This window comes from Pteropus alecto, unplaced genomic scaffold (assembly GCF_000325575.1).
Source record: "Pteropus alecto unplaced genomic scaffold, ASM32557v1 scaffold129, whole genome shotgun sequence".
NCBI classification, from domain to species: Eukaryota; Metazoa; Chordata; class Mammalia; order Chiroptera; family Pteropodidae; genus Pteropus; species Pteropus alecto.
The window spans coordinates 252,500-274,709 of record NW_006442597.1 but is presented as its reverse complement, the minus strand read 5'-3'; the positions used below and the strand labels follow the sequence as shown (position 1 = coordinate 274,709).

General features: G+C 34.5%; 1 protein-coding gene across 2 annotated transcripts in view; it reads right to left on the bottom strand.

The window, feature by feature from the left end:
• MFSD14B (major facilitator superfamily domain containing 14B) overlaps positions 1 to 22,210 on the bottom strand; it is a 92,221-nt gene that overhangs the window by 5,591 nt on the left and 64,420 nt on the right. For both annotated transcript variants that reach the window (XM_006922789.3, XM_025040450.1), the window contains exons 4-9: positions 19,490 to 19,617; positions 17,533 to 17,647; positions 12,787 to 13,005; positions 11,046 to 11,159; positions 1,750 to 1,821; positions 240 to 352 (exon numbers count right to left, since the gene is read on the bottom strand). In XM_006922789.3, the coding sequence (XP_006922851.1) occupies positions 240 to 352; positions 1,750 to 1,821; positions 11,046 to 11,159; positions 12,787 to 13,005; positions 17,533 to 17,647; positions 19,490 to 19,617 (761 nt within the window). The remainder of the gene's footprint in view (positions 1 to 239; positions 353 to 1,749; positions 1,822 to 11,045; positions 11,160 to 12,786; positions 13,006 to 17,532; positions 17,648 to 19,489; positions 19,618 to 22,210) is intronic.

The window sequence follows — 22,210 nt, the reverse complement described above, 5'->3', positions numbered from 1 at the left end:
AACTTTTGGGAAGATTGAGGGGAGGAAGCACACACACTTAATTAAGTAACAAATCACTGAAAGTTGCTGAGGTAAAGACAATCTTTACAAATAATCTTAAATTACCTAGTTCCACTCTTCTCCAAGACACAAACCAGTAAAATAACCCTTGCTTCCTTCACATCACATTCAACCAACTTGAGCTCCTCTAAAAGAAGCATCTGTCTGTTAGTTCATGAGAATCCATGGGAGAGGCTTACCAGGCCTGAGATCCAAAACCATACCAGGCTAACTGGAACATCTGGAAACTCAAGCCAAGGAGGACGGTATTCTTATTCCCTAATGACCTCATCAAGATGGTAAGAAAGACTGTCTGCAAAGTGAAGGAGATAATCCTGAGAAACCATGTGAACACACAGATTTGATGCACGCTTTGAGGGAAGCCTAATAATGATAACCAGGGACCTCTAAGGGACAGACTTGAGACCACGCAGTATGGATGTAGCTCTAAAGGAGTGGAACTTCAGGGGCTCCTCCCCAGGAACCTGCTTATCTAGTGCTTTGTGAGCACCTTTCTAGAAAGGTCATCATAGCCATGATAAGTCAGTGCCTCAGTATCTTTTGAGAAATGCCAATCACTTAACTACAAGTAAATAGCAAGCCCCTGCTGAATATTTACAGAATATGTGGAATTTTGCTGGAGGTTTGCAGTTTTATAAAGTTAGATTAATATAATTTGATTTTAACAAATATATACTCTGCTAAAAAATAGTTGAGATAGTTTGAAAAGGCACAGGATTAAGTCCCATGGTGTAATGGTTAGCACTCTGGACTTTGAAAAGGCACAGGATGAAAAGATGAGTCTGGGTTAACTGAGTAACCAGAGTTAATATGAAAAGCCTGAATCACAAGCAACTTGAAAGTTTAACATAATCTACATTTGCTGATACAGTTCAACAACAACAAAAAAGAAAGGCCTTTGCCTTGATGCATTCCTAAGAGCCTTGTCAATTCTAACATTTAGGCAAAACAGTTCTAGAGCCTTCTCATTTCACAGAAGAGTGGTCGACCTGGCCTACCATGCTTTAAAGCAGCAAGTAGCTGTTTCAGGGAAATAGCCTCTAGGGAATCTCATATGATATAGTGAATGCACTTAAACATGCCAAAGAATTTATTTAAAGGACACCTGCTCTGCCTTTTGTGGTCCTAAATTTATTATAGATGAGGAAATGTTTAATGTTCTTTACTCATTACATATATTCTAATGTGCTGATTTACCATATTTCTTCAGTCCTGGGGAGAGCAAAGGTTGGAACAGTTACTGATTTTCATTTCATTTTTAGTTGAACTTACTTTTCAACATTAAAATTATATTGAAACATTCTCCTGGTTAAATAAATTTTGCAATATCTGTAATGAGTTAAGTTGTGATTGGTAGTTATAAAACAAATTTCCATTTGCTGAACAGACCCAGTAGAAATAACAAGTATTCTAAAAAGTACTGAAAGGTTGTATTTAAATTCTTCCTAAAGCACAACCTCAATATTCTATTAAAATTGAAATGGTTCTATGGACCATATCCATGTCAGTTTACTGGGTTTGATATTGTATCGTAGATATATAAGCGGTTATTGCGGCAGGGGAGGAAGAGGGGCTAAGCTAGGGGGGCAGGGGATATTCACGAACATTTCTTTGGAGCTTCCTGTGAACCTGCAGTTATTTCAGAATAAAAATGTTAAAAAAAAAAGGGATGAGCAAAATGATACTCACCTGAGCCACAATAGACAGAATTCCTACCATAGCTATGAATGCTGCAATTTTAACAGATCCAAAACCTATGACCTATGGAACAGAAAAAAACAAAACACTACTGTTATGTAGATATTATAAAAATAAATGCTATGTTCTAGTAAAGCTATAGGCTAAAATAGTTGAAGAAAGTTCATAAAACCTTGACAATGGCAAATTAAGGTAGTGCTAAAACTTGAACCCATTTAACCAGTAATTTATATCTAAATATGATTAAAAAAATCATTATAAGTGAGCACAATTTAATTTAATAAATATTTTTAAGATAATATTTTCTATTATAGGCCTACTCTATTGTTTCACATCCCTCCCCATCACCAATCTACCAAAACCCAAATATAATATTATCAAGCATTACAATATAGAGAAATAATTTGACTTTTGATGCCGTCTATACAGAATTTGCTCACAAGCAAAGTCTGTGGACCTCAACTTTAGCTGCATGTTAAAATCATGTGGTCAACAGAGAAGGAGAGAAGAGGAAACAATGAAAGTCTGGAACCCATTTGAGACTATTTAAATCAGACTCTCTGGGCCAACACATAGGTATGTTTTAAAAAGGTTCCACGGTGATTCTAATGAGAAGCCAAAGTTAGCTGGCATTGATTTCTAAGCCTCTTAACCTTATAAGCAGCTCTAAAATGCCTAAAACTTTTAGTTTTAAATACCATATTTTTTAAAAAGTTATTTTCTCCTCTACTGAAACTCTATGAAATTTAGAAAAAGGAGCTTAAAATTATTGAGACTAAAAAGACAATAGAAAAGATCAATGAATCTAAGAGCTAATTACATGAAAAGATAAACAAAATTGATAAAACTTTAGCTGGACTCACCAGGATAAAGAAAAGACTCAAAATCAGAAATGAGAGATGTTATAACTTATGAACCATACAAAGGTTCGAAAAAGACTTCTATGAACAATTATATGCCAACAAACTGGATAATCTAGAAGATATGGATAAATTTCCAGGACCATACAAGCTACCAAGACTGAATCACAATAAAACAGAAAATATGAACAGACTGATTACTAGCAAGGGGTTTGAAACAGTAACCAAAAATGTCCGAACAAACAAGTCTAAGACTATATGGCTTCACTTGTGAATTTCATCAAACGTTCAGCGAATAATCACTACCAATCCTTCTTAAACTCTTCCAAAAAAACAGTAGAGAAAGGAATTCTTCCAAACACATTTTATAAGGCCAGCATTACCCTGATACCAAAACCAGACAAGGATGCCACAAATAAATAAATAGCAGGCTAATATTTGTGTTGAATATAGATGCAAAAATCCTCAACAAAATTAACAAACTGAATTCGATAATACATTAAAAGGATCAGACACCATGACCAAGTGAGGCTTATACCAGAAAGGCAAGAATAGGTCATGAGCAAATTAGTCAGTGTGATACACCATATTAATCCAATGAAGAGTAAAAATCATATGATCATCTAAATAGACACAGACAAAGCATTTGATAAAATTCAACATCTATTTATGATAAAAACTCAACAAAGCAGATACTTAAACATAATAAAGGCAAACCCATAGCTAACATCATTCTCAACAGTGAAAAGCTTTGGCTTTTCCTCTCATATCAAGAACAAGATATGATGTTAGGGTGTCTCTACTCTTGCCACTTTTATTCAATGTTGGAAGTCCTAGCTGCAGCAAAGAGGCAAGAAAAAGAAATAAAAGGCATCCACACTGGAAATGAAGAAGTAAAACTGTCACTATTTGCGGATGACATGACGTATTTAGAAAACCCTAAAGGTGCCATCAAAAAATTGTTGGAACTAATACACAAATTCAGTAAAGTTGCAGGATATAAAACCAATACAGAAAAAACCATTGTATTCCTATATACTAACAGCAAAATTGCAAAAAGAGAAATAAAGAAAAATAATTACATTTACAGTCACAACCAAAAGAATAAAATACCTAGGAACAAACTTAATGAAGGAGTGAAGGACATGTACTCTGAAAACTACAAGACATTGTTGAAAGAAACTGAAGATGACACAAAAATTAAAAGATATTCAGTGTTCATGGACTGGAAGAATTAACGTTGTTAAAATGGCCATATTACCTAAAGAAATATACAGACTTAATGCAATCCTTATCAAAATCCCAATAGCTTTTTTCACAGAAATAGAACAAAAAAGTCTTCGAATTTGAATAGAACCACAAAAAAACCCAAATAGCCAAAGCAATCCTGAGAAAAAGGAACAAAGCCAGAGGTATCACGCTCTCTGACTTCAAATTACACTACAAAGCTACAATAACCCAAACTAGCAGAAAACAGACACACAGACCACTGGAACAGAACTGAAAGCCCAGCAATAAACCCACACATATATGGGCAACTGGTAAAGAAGCCAAAAAACATACAATAATGAAAGGAAAGTCTCTTAAATAAATGGTGCTGGGAAAACTGGAAAGCCACATGCAAAAGAATGAAACTAGGCTGCTATCTGACACCATACCCTAAAATTAATTCGAAATGGATTAAAAACTTAAATACATGACCTGACACAATAAAATACATAGTAGAAAACAAACAGGCACTAAACTTATGGAACTTGGTTTCAGAAGGGTTTTTGTGAACTTGACCCTAAAGGTAAGGGAAGTTAAAGAAAAAATGAATGACTGAGACTATTTCAAACTAAAAAGCTCTACACAATGAAAGAAACCATCAACAAACAAAAAGACAACCAATCAAATGGAAGATCTTTGCAAACAATACCTCTGATAAGGGGTTAATATCCAAAATATATAAAGAACTCATACAACTCAATAACAAACAAAGAAACAAATAATCCATTTAAAAATAGGCAGAGGACTTGAACAGATACTTTTCTAAGGAAAACTCAGATGGCCAACAGGTACATGAAAAGATGCTCAATATCAATAGTTATTTCTTTCATCACTGTCAGAATGGCTATTGTCAAAAAGACAAGGAATAACAAGTGCTGACAAGGATGTGGAGAAAGGGAACACTTGTGCATTATTAGTAGGAATTTAAATTGGTACAGTATAAAGGTTCCTCAAAAAATTAAGAGTAGAACTACCATATAGCCCAGCAATCCCTCTTCTGGGTTATCTACCTGAAAAGTTTGAAAACACATATGAAAATATATGTAACCCTGTGTTCACTGCAGCATTATTCACAATAGCCAAGACATGGAAACAACCTAAGTGTCTTTTGACGAATGAGTGGATAAAGGAGATGTGGTATATATATATATACAGTGGAATACTATTCAGCCATAAAATGATGAAATATTGTCATTTGGTACAACATGGATAGATCTTGAGAGTATTAAACGAAGTAAAATAAGTCAGGCAGAAAAGGACAAGACCGTATGACTTTACTCACATGTGGGATATAAAACAAACAAAAAAGCAACAAATGAACAAATAAACAAATAAAAATCTTCTAAAACCCCAAACTCATAGATATAAAAAACAGAATGGTGGTTACCAGAGGGGAATGGGGATAGGGAAGGATGAAGAGGGTAAAGGGGGTCAAATACATGGTGACAAAAGGAGACTAGGGTTTGGGTGGTGAGCACACAATGGAGTATACAGATACCATATTATAAAGTTGTGCATCTGAAACTTATATAATGTTATTCACCAATGTCACCCCAATAAATTTTTAAAAAAATTATAAAAAACAAAATTAAATACCTAAGGACAAAAATCTGTTACGTTTCTGTACACTAATAATGACCTATCGAAAAGATAAATTAAGAAAACAATCTCATTTACAACTTCATCAAAAAGAATACCTAGGAATAAATTTAACCAAGGAAGTGAAAAACTTTTATATTAAAAACTACAATATTAATGAATGAAATTGAAGACACAAATAATGAAAAGATATTCCATGCTTATGAACTGGAAGAATATTGTTAAAATGTCCATACTCTACCCAAAGCAGTATATGAATTCAATGCATTGCTATGAAATCCAACTGTATTTTTCACAGGAATAGAAGATACAATCTAAAATCTGCATGGAACCATGGAAGATGCTGAATAGCCAAAGCGATCTTGAGAAAGAAGAATAAAGCTGGAGTAATCCTGCTCCCTAATTTCAAACTATATTTCAAAGCTATACTAACTAAAACAATGTGGTATTGCATAAAAACCGAAACATAGATTAATGGAACCAATCAGAGAGACCAGAAATAAACCCATGCACATATGGTCGATTAATTTATGACAAAGGAGCCAAGAATATACAATGGGTAAAAGACAGTCTCTTCAATACAATGTTGGGAAAATTAGATAGACACATGCAAAAGAATTAAACTGGCCATTATCTTACACCATACGTCAAAAATTAACTCAAAATGGATTAAGACCTGAATGTAAGACCTGAAACCATAAAACTTCTAGAAGAAAACATGGGTAGTAAACTCCTTAACATAGGTCTTGGCACCGACTTTCTGAATCTGACACCAAATCAAAAGCAACAAAAGCAAAAAGAAACAAGGGGGACTATATCAAACTAAAAAGTTTCTGCACAGCAAAGGAAATTGTTGACAAAATGAAAAGGCAATCTATTGAATGGGGAAAAAAAATAACTGGGTGTCATATATCTGATAAGGGGCTAATATCTAACATACATAAAGAATTCATATAACTCAACAGCAAAAAACAAACAACCTGATTAAAAAATGGGCAGAAGACCTGAATGGATATTTTTCCAAAGAAGACATACAGATGGCCAACAGGTACATGAAAAGATGCTGAACATCATTAATCATCAGGGAAATACAAATCAAAACTGCAATGAGATATCGCCTCACACCTGTTAGAATGGCTATTATCAAAGACAAGAAATTACAAGTATTGGCAAGAATGTGGAGAAAAGGGAACCCTTGTGCACTGTTGGTTGGAATATAAATTGGTATAACCCCTATGGAAAACAGTACAGAGGGTCCTCAAACAATTAAAAATAAAACTAACATAAGATCCCGTGATTCCACTTCCGGGTATTTATCCAAAGAAAACCAAAACACTAATTTGAAGATATATGCACCCCAGTGTTCACTGCAACATTGTTTACAATAGCCAGGATACTGTAACAACCTAAGTGTCCATCAGTGGATAAATGGATAAAGAAATGTGGTATATATGTGCACTATTCATCCTTAAAAAAGAATGAAATCTTACCATTTACAACAACATAGATGTACCTTGAGGGCATTATGCTAAGTGAAATAAGTCAGACAAAGAGAAATACCACATGATCTCTCGTATGTGAAATCTTAAACTAAAAAAAAAGGTCATAGATACAGAGAACAGATTGGTGGTTTCCAGAGGCGGATGAGAAATGTGTGAACTATTTTTTAGTTTAAGTGAATGGAAATAAACCCCAACACACACTGGGAGAGGAAGAGGTCAAAGGCTAGAATGTAAGAGCAGAAAACTTATCTTCCCAAAAATGTAGGTTCGAATAAAGGCATTTTTAGACGAGAGGTAGGGAGGAGTAGGGGTAGGGGGAAAGGGAGAGCTGATTTTGTAAATGGCAGACCTGCACTAAAAAATGTTCTTCACATAGAATGAAAGCAGTCCAAGACGAATGCTTAGAATTTGGTAATAAAGAGCAATTGAAATGGTAAATATCTCAACTTTACCTCAATAAAAAGAAACAGTAAAATATGTAAATAAATAAAAAAGAACATTGATTATATAAAAAAATTAAAAATTTGTTAAGACTTAAAATATGACACAAAAAATTACTGGACAACAAGAACATATAATGCAGGATGATTAAGAAAGTCAAAGGTCCTTGAATCATGTAGAGAACGTAAATAGTACTACTTTATTAGGGATTAATAAATCATACATACAAGTAGTAATCTCTAGGGTAGGCTCTAAATAAAATGCTTTGTTAGGTGTATTCCTAGGTATTTTATTCTTTTTGTTTTAATTGTAAGAGAAATTCTTTTGTTTCTTTTTCTGAAAATTAACTGTTAAGAGTATAGAAAGGCTATGGATTTTTGTACATTGATTTTGTATCCTGAAACTTAACAGTATTTGTTTATTGTTTCTAATAGTTTTTTAGTGAAATCTTTAGGGTTTTCAAAATAGAGAACCATGTCATCTACAAAAAGTGACAATTTGACTTTTTCATTCCCTATTTGGATACCTTTTTTATCTTTCTCTTGCCTGACAGCTCTAGCTAGTACTTCCAATACTATATTGAATAATAGTGGTGATAACCTAGTCTTGTTCCTGATCTAAGAGGGAAGGTTTTTAGTTTTTTACCATTAAGTATGATGTTAATTCAGGGTTTGTTGTATATGGATGGCCTTCATTATATTGAGGCGCTTTCCTTCTATATCCATTTAAATGTTTTAATCATAAATGGATGCTATATCTTGTCAAATGATTTTTCTTGCATCTATTGACATGATCATACGATTTTATCCTTTGTTTATCTAGTGCATCATATTAATTGATTTGCATATATTAAACCATCCCTGTGCCATTGGGATGAAGCCCACTTGATGACAGTATATAATCTTTTTCATGTGTTGTATTCGCTTTGTTCATATTTTGTTTAGGATTTTTGCATCTGTATTCATGAGATATTGGTCGTGTGTGTGTGTGTGTGTGTGTGTGTGTGTTGTGTGTGTGTGTGTGTGTTATCTCTACCAGGTTTTGGTATCAGGGTAAAGTTGGCCTCATAAAATGAGTTAGAAGTATTGCCTTTTTGATTTTTTAAAAAAGTTTGAGGACAGGTATTACATCTTCTTTGAATGTTTGTTAGAATTCACTTGTGAAACCATGTGGTCCTGGACGTTTGCTTTTTGGTAGGTTTTGATGATTGTTTCAATTTCTATAATGTTGATCAGCTATTTAGATTTTTTTCAGTTCTTCATGATTGTCTAGGAAGGTTGTAGATTTCTAAGAACTTGTCCATTTCTTCTAGGTTATTGAATTTGGTGGCATATTATCTTTCATGGTATTCTTGTATGATCCTTTGTATTTCAGTGGTATCTGTCATAACTTCTCTTTCATTTCTGATTTTGTTTATGTCTTTTCTCTTTTTTCTTTATGAGTCTAGCCAGGGGGTTGTCAATTATCTTTTCAAAGACTCAGTTCTTAGTTGCATTTTTTCCTATTTCTTTTTGTTCTTAGTTTCATTTAATTCTGCTCTAATATTTATTATTTCCTTCTTTCTGCTGACTTTGGGCTTCATTTATTTTTTCTAGATGTAATGTTAGGTTGTTTATTTGAGATCTTAAATAAGTACATTTAAAAAGAAGAGTGTTTTGAGATAGAATTTAAATACCATACAATTCACCCATTATTAGTGTACAAATCACTCTGTAAATATAAGTGTATTTACAGAGTTGGACAATTATCACCACAATCAATTTTAGAAAATCTCATCACTCCTCAAAGAAACATGATACCCCATTGGGACTCCCATTCTCCTAGCCTGCCCCTCTGCCCAGCCAGTAATCTGTTTCCTGTCTTTATGGATTTGTTTATTCTGAGCATTTCATATATATGGTCCTGACATCTTTCACTTAGCATTTTTTCAAAGTCTGCCCATATTAGAGAATGTTATCAGTGCTTCATTGCTTTTAATTGTCAAATAATACCATTCCATTGTATGGATATACAATGTTTTTGATCCATTTCATCAATGGATAGACATTTGGGTTATTTCTACTTTTTGGTTGTTATGAATATTAATAATTTGTGTAAAAGTTTCTGTGTAGACAGGTTTTTTCATTTCTCTTGGCTATATACTTAAGAATAGATTTGCTGGGAATCTTATGTTGAACACTTTGGGGAACGACCAGACTCTTTTCCACAGTGGCTACACCATTTTATAATCCCAGCATTGTGACAGTTCCCATTGCTCCATATCCTTGTCTGTCTTTTTGATTAAAGGCATCTTAGCTTAGCTTAGGTATGAAGTAGAATCTTATTGTTGTTTTAATTTGCATTTCCTTGATGGCTAATGATATTAAGCATTCTTTCATGTGTTTATTAGTTATTTGTATATATTCTTGGAGAAATATCGATAAAAATCCTTTGCCTATGTTTTCAGTTCGGTTATGTGTCTTTTTATTATTGAGTTGTAAGAGTTCTATATATATATGGGATACAAGTTTCTTATCATTCATATGCTTTACAAATATCAAATGCAATTTTAACTAAAATATGTTTGTATGTGTGAACTTTAAAACAAGCACAAATATAAAATAACAATGATTCTTATTTGTTATAATTGGGTGGTAGTGGTGACATTAAGCATATGTATAGGAAAAAAAGGTAGAAAAAGAAGTTATTCACAGTTGTATATTATATATGTGATGGGATGAGATATAATTTTTCACTTCTTTGGGCTTTCCCATTTTCCTAAATTAAATGCATAATTTAATTAAATACACATATAATTTTCTACATTAAACACACTATCTCACCACTATTCTCTCTAAATCTCTAGTATCCACCCACCAAAACTGAGCAAAATAGAAATAGAAGTGCTTGAAAAAAGATTTACTTATACGCCATATAAAATATTAGTGTTATGCTTTCAGGAAAACTATAAAAACGGTGAATTTAATGAGTTTCATTAAAAAATATATTCAAAAATACAGAAATTTATCATAGGAGGAGGACTGTTTTGTGTTTTGTCAAAGTGGAGTGAACCATTAGGAGGACTTTCAGTGAAATTGGTAGACGACCAAGGCAGAGTTATAATAGAAGGCAACTCAGTTCTCAGCAATCCCACTCGCTGGAAAAAGAAGCTTAAAAAAAAAAAAAGGCTTAAGTCAATTGCCTTTTGGGGGAACAAAGTAAAGTGCAAATTTTTAAAGAAAAAAATTCACAGGAGAGAAAAGATTATTTTGATTATGCTTGCGAGCCGCCTTGGAGTCCACAGCAACACTGAGCGATGCCCTACAGAAGACAGCTCAACAAACTGGCTGTGATCAGGCCCAGGTCAGGGGATTTCTGAAGTAAAAGTTCCCTTTCTGAAATTTAATGGATATTATTAAAGATTTAAAACATTATGATAAATTTTTTCTGCAATTTTCTTTCTGTATAATTCTCAAAGAAGTTTTTTACACAGTAAATATTCTTCTATATTTTCAAACATCATTTAATCAGGTTTCCTGATTACTAATTATATCTCAGCACCTACATTTATAACTTGAAGCAAGTTCATACATTGATTGTCCTCATGTTCAAAAGCTATTAGGCACCCACTACCCACCTGCCTGAGATAGAGAAAAAAACTTGAATACTGTCCAGCTTCAGGAAGGTAAGAAAGAAACACGGTGATGCAGATTAGTAAGACAGTAGAATCTTTTCCAACTTTCTTCAGTGACTATGAAAAAGCAGAAAGAGAAACACATAAAATGCAAATAGACGCTACTGTCACGGATATTTTGAGATACTGACTTCTTTTGTCTTGAACTATTAAGGTGGATAACAAAAGCTGAATTCATTATAAAAAGAAGTGAACCTTAACATTAAATCTGTTACCAGCTCTTTGGAAGTTACAAGTTATACTTTCTGAGGTGTGTGTTTAAAATATGACAACTTAAAACACTCTCTCTCACATCCTGAAACAGACCCTGAACATCCTATGGACAGACTCTAAAAACATATTGCTCCACAATCTTTTAAGAAAATATCATCTTTTTCATTCATAATATGGCTTCTTTAAAGCCATAAGCAATACAGGGTTTTCATTACACATAAATTCACTCTATTCTTTGAAATGTTAATATTCAATTTGCCTGTAAACTGGTTGACAAATTAAGTATGTTCCAGCCATTGGGTCAGTGACAAGGAGATTCTCTGACCAGCAAACAACTTTTTGAATGTTATAATCTTGTCTAAAAATCCTTCTTACTTTCCTTTCTACACAGGATTGTTGAGCAGACCAACAGGTGCACTGCTTTCTAAGAAATGAAGAGTGCTGCAGTACATTCTAGATCATCATAACCTTTATACAATGGCAAAACCAGCTAATGACTATTGAAAACTTACTACACACCAGACATTAGACTAGTAAATATACATACATTCACTGTAATCCTCACAACAGCCCTGAAAGGTAAGCCATAATAGTTCTAGTTCAAAGAGGAGTTTCCATGTGTAACTTGATCACTATATGACGAGAAGATGGGAAGCCCAACTAGTTCCCATGTGTACACCTGGTTTCCTTCCTTCTAGATGTGGCACAAACAGAATCGGTAGGGTCCCCAGGTCATGTCCTGAGGGGGCTTTTTAAAAAACAATTTCTGATGAGTTAACTTTCTTACTATATGTATTTCTTCTAAAAGGTAAACTTGGGGGATAAAAAGCAAAAATCAAATTTTTTTCTGCATATATTTTCTTCAAGAACAATTTCAGGTAAGGTGGGAGAAGGGGAGAGATAAGACTCTCTTCTAAGTACTTTTTCTAGTTGTTAATGGGACTACCCCCATGCCCCAAACCAAAAAGAGTATAGAAAACAAAGAATCCATTCAATCTGCAAAAGTTCAAAGCCTCTGGTCCAAGAGGATGTATAGTAACAATTTAGATAACAACTACTTTAGTCAGACCAATGCTTTTATCCTTTTTGAATTTAAGTGAATTATAACCACCACTTCAAACAGCCGCCTTCATTAATTTTTTTAAAAAAGGATGAAAACCACCATGTGAAAAAAAATTCCTTCCCTCATCAGGGATTAATATTCAATTTGCCTCGACATTTTCTCTCTCTTCCCTTATGACAACCACATGCTTGATTTAAGAAATGTCAATTCTATATATTCCTTGGTGCACAGTCTACATCAGTCTATTACTTGCAATTGCATTTTTTTCTACTTTCCTGGAGAAAGAAATGAATCGACATTCATTTCTTTCTCCAGGAAATGGGATGCTTGAGGTTGCACAAATGTTCTTTTATTTCCATGGCTTAGAAAAATAAATAGGAAAGTAAATGTTTTTATATTTTAATTTACCGCAAAAGGGTCTGCTTGTTTCCAAGATATCTGAACTCCCCAGGAGAGTGGTCTCATTTTCTCTGGGAAAGATTCTGGAACAGCCAATAAGATGAAGCAGATGTCCAGAAGAGCCACCACTGTGGCCACCAGCACAACGAGGTTGTCTCCATAATTGGCTGAGAGGTATGCTCCAATGGCTGGGCTGCTGACCAGACTGGCTGCAAAGGTGGCTGAGACCTGTGGAAAAAGCACACTCTGACCCAGGGTTCTATCTGCTGCAGATGCACACCTACATTCCTGTTCTTACCCAGGGTCCCCTAGGTGTATACCTATAGCCATTCTCCCCGGCTTTAAACAAGACAAAAGGAATGTGTTGCACACAAATTTTAAGAAAGAGAATTAAAGTAATTTTGTTTTAAGGATTTGTTCACCAACTATTAACTGGAGATATACTGGAAAGCTACAAGAGTAAAAAATGTTTTACTCTTATTTTACTCTCTAAAAATGTTATTAAAAATAATTGTGAAAAACTTTTTCAGTCTTCTTTAATTGAGTAATAGGGATGTGAAGAGAAAGGCATTTAAAAAATTCCTGCAGAATTTATGATAAAAATCTATGAATTACTCAGGGACTGTGCTCAATTTCATCTCCCCAAAACGTGCACTGTTTGAACTTCCAGTCAAGATGGCAGAGTAGGTAAGTGCTGTGCTCATCTCCTCCCATGACTACATCAAAAGTACAAATAAATTAAAAACAACCATCATTAAAAACCACCTAAAGACTAGGTGAACATTAAGTCCTATAACTAAGGACATAAAGAAGCCATGTCAAGACTGGTAGGAAGTGGCAGAGACACGAAACGGGCTGGTCTGACACCCACGTCTGGTGATTAAGAATCGAGAGGGATATCTCAGCTGCAGAAGTCCTCCCTGAGGACTGAGGGGTCCCAACCGCATACCTAGTTCCCCACTTTACTTTCCAAAGGGCTCCAGTGCCAAAACAGAACCCAAAACTTCTGGCTGTGAAAACGGGGAATTATGGCTGAGTGAGGCAGAGGACTGCTGGAGTTCTCTTAAAGGAGCCATGCACAGACTTAGTGATGGACTCACTCATTCTGAGCTCCAGCGCTGGGGCAATAGCTCAAAAGGTGCCAGGAACATATATGGAGGAACTGTACTGTCTGGCTTCAGTGTGAGGGCTGGAGGCGTAGCTATATCCTGGACAGAAGTGGAAGCAAACTCCACTGTTCCTTTATTGAGGACCCTCCCCGCCCATGCTTATAGGCATAGGTTGGGTGAAGTCTGAGTCTCCATCAACCTGGCTAACACCATTTGTACCACCCTGATGATTCTGATACCACAGCACAAGCAATTTCCAGTGGCTGGCTTTTTTAAACAAACAGCCTGTACAAGCTCCTGCTATGGACTTCCCTAAAATCTCTGAAAGATTCACAAACTCCAAACAAGCAGTGTTTGGCTTTGGCAAGCCTTGTACCTCTGCCTAAGTGGACTCAAGCCTGGCACTAGTGGCAGCTAGCCTTAGTTCACAGTTTTGACTCTCCTGGGTACCTCAAAGCCCAGCACAAGAAATAACCTTCTGCAGATCACTTTGTAGGCTACTACCAGGTGGCCCTGGGCACTGGCAGCATCTGATCTTGGCATGTACCAGTGCCCCTCCCAAAAGGCCCCAGAACCAACATACCCAGTAATGGCCAAATTCAGACCATGGCAGAACACCATCTAACCACCTCAACAAATGACATACCCAAGAGCTGACCTGGCAGGGATAAGAGCCCCACTAACGTAAATCTCACTTTGTGGAGTCAGCCCATATACAACCACTGCACACAGCCAATCAGCCTGAGGGTCAATTCCTCCCACTGACATACCAAGAGCAATCAATGCGCAACTACAAAAGGAGGGCACGCCCACATGACACATACAAGGAACACACCTGGAGCACACAGCTCAGTGACCAGGGATACTGCACCACTAGGTCCCATGGGACAACGACTACATAAGGCCACTCCATCCAAACCAGAAGACATAGCAGATATACCTAATATATGGAAAAAAACACAGGGAGTAAGCCAAAATGAGGAGATGAAGAAACATGTCCCAAATAAAAGAACAGGGCAAAACTCCAAAAAAAGAGCTAAACAAAATGGAGGCAAGTAATCTACCAGATGCAGAGTTCAAAACACTGGTTATAAAGATGCTCAATGAACTTTTGGGAAGAATAAATGAATTCAGTGAGAACATTAACAAAGAGCTAGAGCTAGGAAATATAAAAATGGGGGTAAAAAAAACATTAAAAAAAGTCAGAAATGAAAAATACATTAGAGGGAATCAGTAGTAGATTAGATGAAGCAGATGATCAAATCAGCAATTTGGAAGACAAGATAGCAGAAAACCAATCAGAATAGAAAAGAAAAAAGAATTTAAAAAATGACTATAGTTTAAGGGACCTCTGGGACAACATTGAGCATACCAACATCTGTATTATAGGAATACCAGAAGGAGGAGACAGAGAGCAAGAGATTGCAAACCTATTTGATGAAGTAATGACTGAAAACTTCCCTAACTTGATGAAGGAAACAGACAGGAAGCACAGAGCTCCAAACAAGATGAACCCAAAGAGGCCCACACCAAGACATAGCATCATTAAAATGCCAAAGGTTAAAGACAAAGAGAGAATTTAAAAGCAGCAAGAAAAAGTAGTTTGTTATCTACAAGGAAGCTCCCATAAGACTGTCAGCTGATTTCTCAAGCGTAACTGCAGGCCAGAAGGGACTGGCACAAAATATTCAAAGTGATGAAAAGCAAGGACCTACAACCAAGATTACTCTACCCAGAAAAGCTATCATTCAGAATCAAAGGACAGATAAAGAACTTTCCAGACAAGAAAAAGCTAACGGAGTTCATCACCACAAGCCAGTATTACAAGAAATGTTAAAGGGACTTCTTTAAGAGGAAAAACATAAATACAAATAATAAAACGGCAATATCTACATACCTATCAGTAATCACTTTGAATATAATGGGATTACATGCTCCAAACAAAATATAGGGTGGCTGAATGGATAAGAAAATAAGACCCATATATATATGCTGTCTACAAGAACTGACTTCAGATCAAAAGACACACATGGACTGAAAGTAAAGGGATGGAAAAAGATATTTCATGCAATGTAAACAAACATACAAAAAGCTATGATAGCAATACTTGTATCAGACAAAAAAGAGTTTAAAACAAAGGTTATAACAGGAGACAAAGAGGAATACTTCTTAATGATAAAGGGATTAATCTGAAAAGATAATATAACCCTTGTGAACATTTATGCACTCAGTGTAGGAGCATTCAAATATATAAAGCAAATAGAGATAAAAGGAGAGATCAACAGTAATACAGTAATTGTAGGGGATTTTAACATCTCACTGACATCAATGGATAGAGCATCGAGAGAGAAAATCAACAAGGACACAGTAGCCTTAAATGACACATTAGATCAGATGGATATAATAGATAATTTTTGAGCATTTCACTTCCACGCAGCAGAATCTTTACAAGGGCAAGAGAGATACTTTGCAGGATAGACCACATGTTAGGCTACAAAGCAAATATCAACAAATTTAAGATTGAAATTGTATCAAGCATCTTTTCTGACCACAATGGTATGAAAGCAGGAATCAATTACAAAAAGAAAACTGAAAAGCAGATAAACACAATGCAGGTCAAATAACATGCTACTAAACAATGAATTGGTTAACAATGAGATCAAGAAAGTAATCAAAAGATACCTTGAGACAAATGACAATAAAAACACGATAACCCACAATCTATTGGACATGACCAAAGCAGTTCTGAGAGAAAAAGAGTGTAAAATAAAGGTTATAACAAAAGACAGAGGAATACTTCTTAATGATAACAGCAATACATACAAGAAGCGAGAAAATTCTCAAATAAACAATCTATCCTTAACACTTAAAAGAAGTAGGAAAACAAACAAAGCCCTATGCGAGTAGAAAAATATCAGAGTGGAAATAAATGAAATAGTCTTAAAAAAAAAAAAAATCCAAAGATCAATGAAACCAAGAGCTGGTTCTTTGAAAAGATGAACAAAATTGATAAACCTTTAGTCAGATTCATCAAGAAGAGAGAGGACCCAAATAAATAAAATCAGAAAAAGGAGAAGTGACAACTGAGACTACAAAAATACCAAGGATTGTAAGAAAATACTATGAACAATTGTATGCCAACAACTTGGACAATATGGAAGAAATGGATATATTACTAGAAACAATGATCAAAAAAAAGTCTTCTGTAACTTTGTAATGCATTCAACAATTATTCGCTAAATGAATGAGTGTAGTCCCTTTTCTGTAACACCATGTCCCAAATAAGTGACTGAAACATACAACCAGCAGTATAATACCAATGGATTAACATGGCTGAAATTCTAACACCTCTGCCATTTGAATTAGGTACACAGAAAATTCTGTTTACTGTTTAGGGTTTGTCAAGAGATCAGCTAACAAGAAACAAATCAAATCAACTTAAAAAACTTTGTAATTTTTTTCTGCCAACCCTAATAAATTATGAGCCATTTCTACCTTGCTATTTTTAACTTTTTTATTTCAATTGCTTCATATTTTCTTTTGTATAAGCCAATATTTGCCACTTACTTTAAATCTCACTTTTCACTGAATTTTTAATAGAACATTAATTACTTTTTTGGTTAAAAAACAAAATTTATTATCTTACCCATCCATAAGCAGTACTTCGCTCGTGCTCCTGAGTGACATCAGCTACATAGGCAAATATCACAGAGAATGTGACTGAGAAGACTCCAGACACGGAAATCATTGCGAAATACCACCTATAAAAGATATTTTAATTACCCAGGAAGCAGTGTATATAGTTTTAGAACCAGATCAAAGATTATAAAACAAGAAATAAATTTAAAAATATGCATGTATAAGTACATTTAAGGGTGTAAAGGACAACTAATAAAATTATAAACAAGGTGAAGAGGAAGAAGTAGAAACATACTAATTTTGTCACTGCTTAAAGCGCGTCAGTAGATACAATTTAAAAAAATGAGAGCAAGGGGATTAAGTAAAGTTAGTTTTAAAGTAAGCCAAAACAAATAAAATAAAAATTTTCTGTATTTCGTAGCTTTAGTTAAGAAAAAGACATATACAGCAAATGACTTTACAAAAGCTACAAAAAAACAGAAAGTGTAACAAAAAACATTAATGTAATTAAGACTAAAAACTCCTATCTTGTGCATAGATGCTTTAAAAATCTATAGTTAAAATACTAGCAAACAGAACGTCACAGAACAAAAAGGAGTTTATCTCAGGATATAATGATGTTTCAATATTAGAAAGTCTATTACTATAATTTGTTATAGTAATAGATCTAAGGAGAACAATCAAATTATCTCCACTGATGCAAAAAGGCATCTGATAAAATTTGACATTGTCTCTAACCACTATGCAATACATCTGAAATTAATATAATATTGTCAACTGTATTTGAAAAAAATTAAAATTAAAATAAAAGAGAATTTGACATCCCATCTTGATTTTAAAAAAATCTCTAGATAAAATAGGAATGAGTATTTTTTTAATATAAAAACTAGCTTAACTACTTAATAATAAAACATTACAACATTTCTTTTATAAATAAAGTAAGTCCACAACCATCACTTTTATTTAACATTACTCATTAGCCAACAAGTAGGAAAAGCAGCAGCGTAAAAACTGGAAGGAAAGAAGTAAAATCATTTAATGATCTAAAAAAATTTTTAAGGTATTTGGAGGACATGAAAAAAAGCCTCAATTCAATGGAAAAGCATGACTTGTTCTTGGACAGAAAGACTCAATACTAAAAAGTATTTTATAAAAATTCATCATCCGGTAGAAAATAAAATGATCCATTGTGGGTCATTCTAAGCTCTGTGCCTATAGTCAAATAGATACCCAACAAATTCAGAATATGACAAATGACATAAAATTCTTATTAGGTAATCAAATGAGGATATTTTCACATGAACCAAAAAAGAAAATCTATTAATCACACTGAAAACAAAAAACAAAAATCCTTCCATTCTAAGGTGTGTTCTTCACATTGCTGAGATCAATAACAGGAATTCTGGTCAAAACAGCAAAACAACAAAGTTACATGCTAAATATTCTCTTACCTATATAAAAAAAATGAGATCATATTAAAATTCATATCATGATTTGTAAGAGAATATGGGTATACTACATAGCCTATTCTTATACCACAGTATACTTACAATGTAGTATACATAAAAGTGACTGCTGCCTATCGATGTAAACTATGTGCCTATCAGTGCCCTCAACCAATGAGCTGACCAAAGCAATACATCTGTAGTCAACTGAGCCACAGCAGTGAGTACAGGTATCATCGGTCCCCTCTCAAGACCCAATCCTGTAACAAACTCATGGCAACACCTTTTATTTCTTTTTTTTTACCTCAATAACTTATCTTAGGCTTAATTTTATAATCTCATTTCCTCATTTATAAAACGGGCATGATGGCAACTTCCCAAACTGGCTTTCAGTATTATCAAAGAGATCAAAATGAAAACACAGATACAACTGCTTTGAAATGGTTAAGTGATCTGTAGGTGTGTTACTTGTAACTGACCCAAAATAGACAGTTATGATAATGGGGCTGAGCCACTTACCATGGGCTGATCCTCATCAGTGGAATTGGGAAGCAGGTAAAAAAGACAGTGCAGAGGAGAAATGGCTTCCTCCCCCACACATCAGACAGAGCACCTATGAGCGGGGCACTCAGGAAAGAGAGCAGGCCCTGGAGAAGAAAAGAGAAGCAAAGGTCAAATTTATAATATGATTCACCAATTACTTGAAATTCTTATTTTCTAAATGAATTTTTAAATGCTCCAGTTCATTTTATTGGCCCCCAAACAGAATAATTTGAGACATTAAATAAAAAGCGTCATTTAAAAAATTCTAACAAAATTTCTAAACATGCTTTTAGAAAGGGAAGAAAGGGGTAGAAGCTTGTTTTCTGGGAGAAACTGCAATAGAGGTGATATGAAATATACACACCCACAGTTGGCCCTTAAGATGAACATACACCAAGTATATGGGAAGAAGCCAGAAATTTAATTCATTTTAATAAATATGTACAGCATATCTATTATGTGCAAAGCTCTGAATTAACTGGTGCAATGAAGACACACAAATACATACCATCTACTCTCAAAGCACCTGTAAGCTGATAGGGATAAACAATGAAACTGGGTGATGAGTACATGGGCATTCATCATATTATCCTCTACTTCTGTGTATCTGAATTTTCATAATATGTTTTAAAAATTCCTTAGCATAGCATATAAAAACAGGATCTTCCAAAATTTGGCCCTAACACACACCCTATGCTTTGCTATATGCAATACTTCTTAGTTTTTTCAATAAACCATGTTCCTTTGTGCCAATGGGTCTTTGCACAGGCCCTTGCTGTGCCTGCATGCACTTCCTACACCTGGACCTGGTAAACTACTGGTCATTCTTCATAACTCATACCATTTAGGAGGGGCACATAAGACAAACTCCCTCCATCTGGTACATTATCTCTTTTATTGTAAATGTAACACTGTATGACAATTACTTATTTATCTATTTTCTCTATTGGATTAGAAACAGATTAAGGTCAGAAGAATGGTTTCTTTTCATTTCTGTACCCTTGGGACCTATCACAGGGCCTGGTGAATAAGGGTTTTCAAAGAGGTTTGGTGAAATGAATAGAGCTTTTAAGAGAAAATCAACTCATAGCAGTTTCCAAGATCACATAGCTGGGAAGAAAGGGAATAAAATTCCAATCCTTACTAGCCACCAGTAAACCCAGAGCCTGTGGCCAGGAGACAAGTAAACTGAAGTAAGGGGAGGTGAGAGAAAGACTTTGTGGAGAGCAGGAAAGCTGAAAGGCTTTTTGACCCCTCTCAAATAAAATATTAATTCTTGTAATATCTAAGCCAGAGTGGATTTCTAGGGCATTTGGTATATTCTTGTGTCAAGAGAGTAACAAATCAAGGATTAAATGATTTCCTTCAACAAAAAGAAGCAGGGATCAAATTCAGGAACTGTGACTATCAGCTTCATAAAATTTAGAAAAGAAAATCTTATGTTGCTTCAAAATTCTCTAAAAATATCAAATATCTGAATACTTGGGTAGTATACAACTGGTAAAAAAAAAATTCAAAGAAATTTAGGAGGAAAAGGATGTAGAAATCACCACCGCCACAAAAACAAAACAAAAATTCTTTAAACACAAAGAACCCTGGAAAAGGTTTGGACAGTTCTGATTTCAGATTTTATACAATGCTTTAAAATATGGAATGTATGCTATTTTTAAACTATGAGAAGGCCAAGCATTAAAGTTATATCTAAAATAATGCAGTTTTAACAGAAAAAAAAGATATCGTCTTCTAGATTAGGAATTTAAATTGTAATTTAATCCATTCATTAAATAAAATTGTTTAAATAAAATTCTCAGTAACAATAACAGATATTGAAAATATCCTCTGTGAGAACCTAATTTTTATATTAAGATGCTAAAATACAATCTAATAAAATACTTGCCTCTATGGAAAACTTGTATTTCCTAAAAATCAAAGATTTTCTTCTGTCCCAGAGTTATTTCTTCACTACTCAGTCTGGCCCTAGATTCTATCCAGGGCACATTATTAGAGAAGTAGATTAAGAAGGACATTTGTGCCTTGAATGACTGGGCAAGTACTTCATCAGTCCTAAAGATGCAGCAGAGCACAATTTGCAAATGAAAACAAAATGTTTAAAAAATCAAAACCAGTCTGACATCAAAGTCCTGGACTTTATCAGAAATACAGTTGATTCTCATTATTTACAGTAGTTATGCTCTACAAGATTGCCACAAATACTGAATTAGCAAATACAGAAACACTGCACCTGGAGAAACACAAGGTTAGATTCCTGCAAAACTCTGGTCACATATTTTCATCGACTGATCAATACGTAACCCTGGTTTATGTGTTTTTGTGTTTAAAGGTACCTCACTTAATATGTTATTGATTTATTAACATTCAACTATCAGCCAACAGTACTATGACTCATGCCTGAATGAAGCTTATCTAACACAATATTTTCTCCATAAGGCGCACCACAGCCCTCTTGCACTTAGAAATATTAGACAGTACTTCACCACTACACTTGCCCCACAATAAACAGCAAATTCAGCAACAGAAGGCACAAAAATGCAAAAAAAAAAAAAGGCACTAAATAGACTAGAAAAGGAATATATATTTATAGTATGAAACCTGAAATAGGAAGACAGAAGGTTGCCTTCGACTTCAGCTAGGAATGTGAGGTTGGGCAACTCAAATTCTCCCCATATCCTATGCATG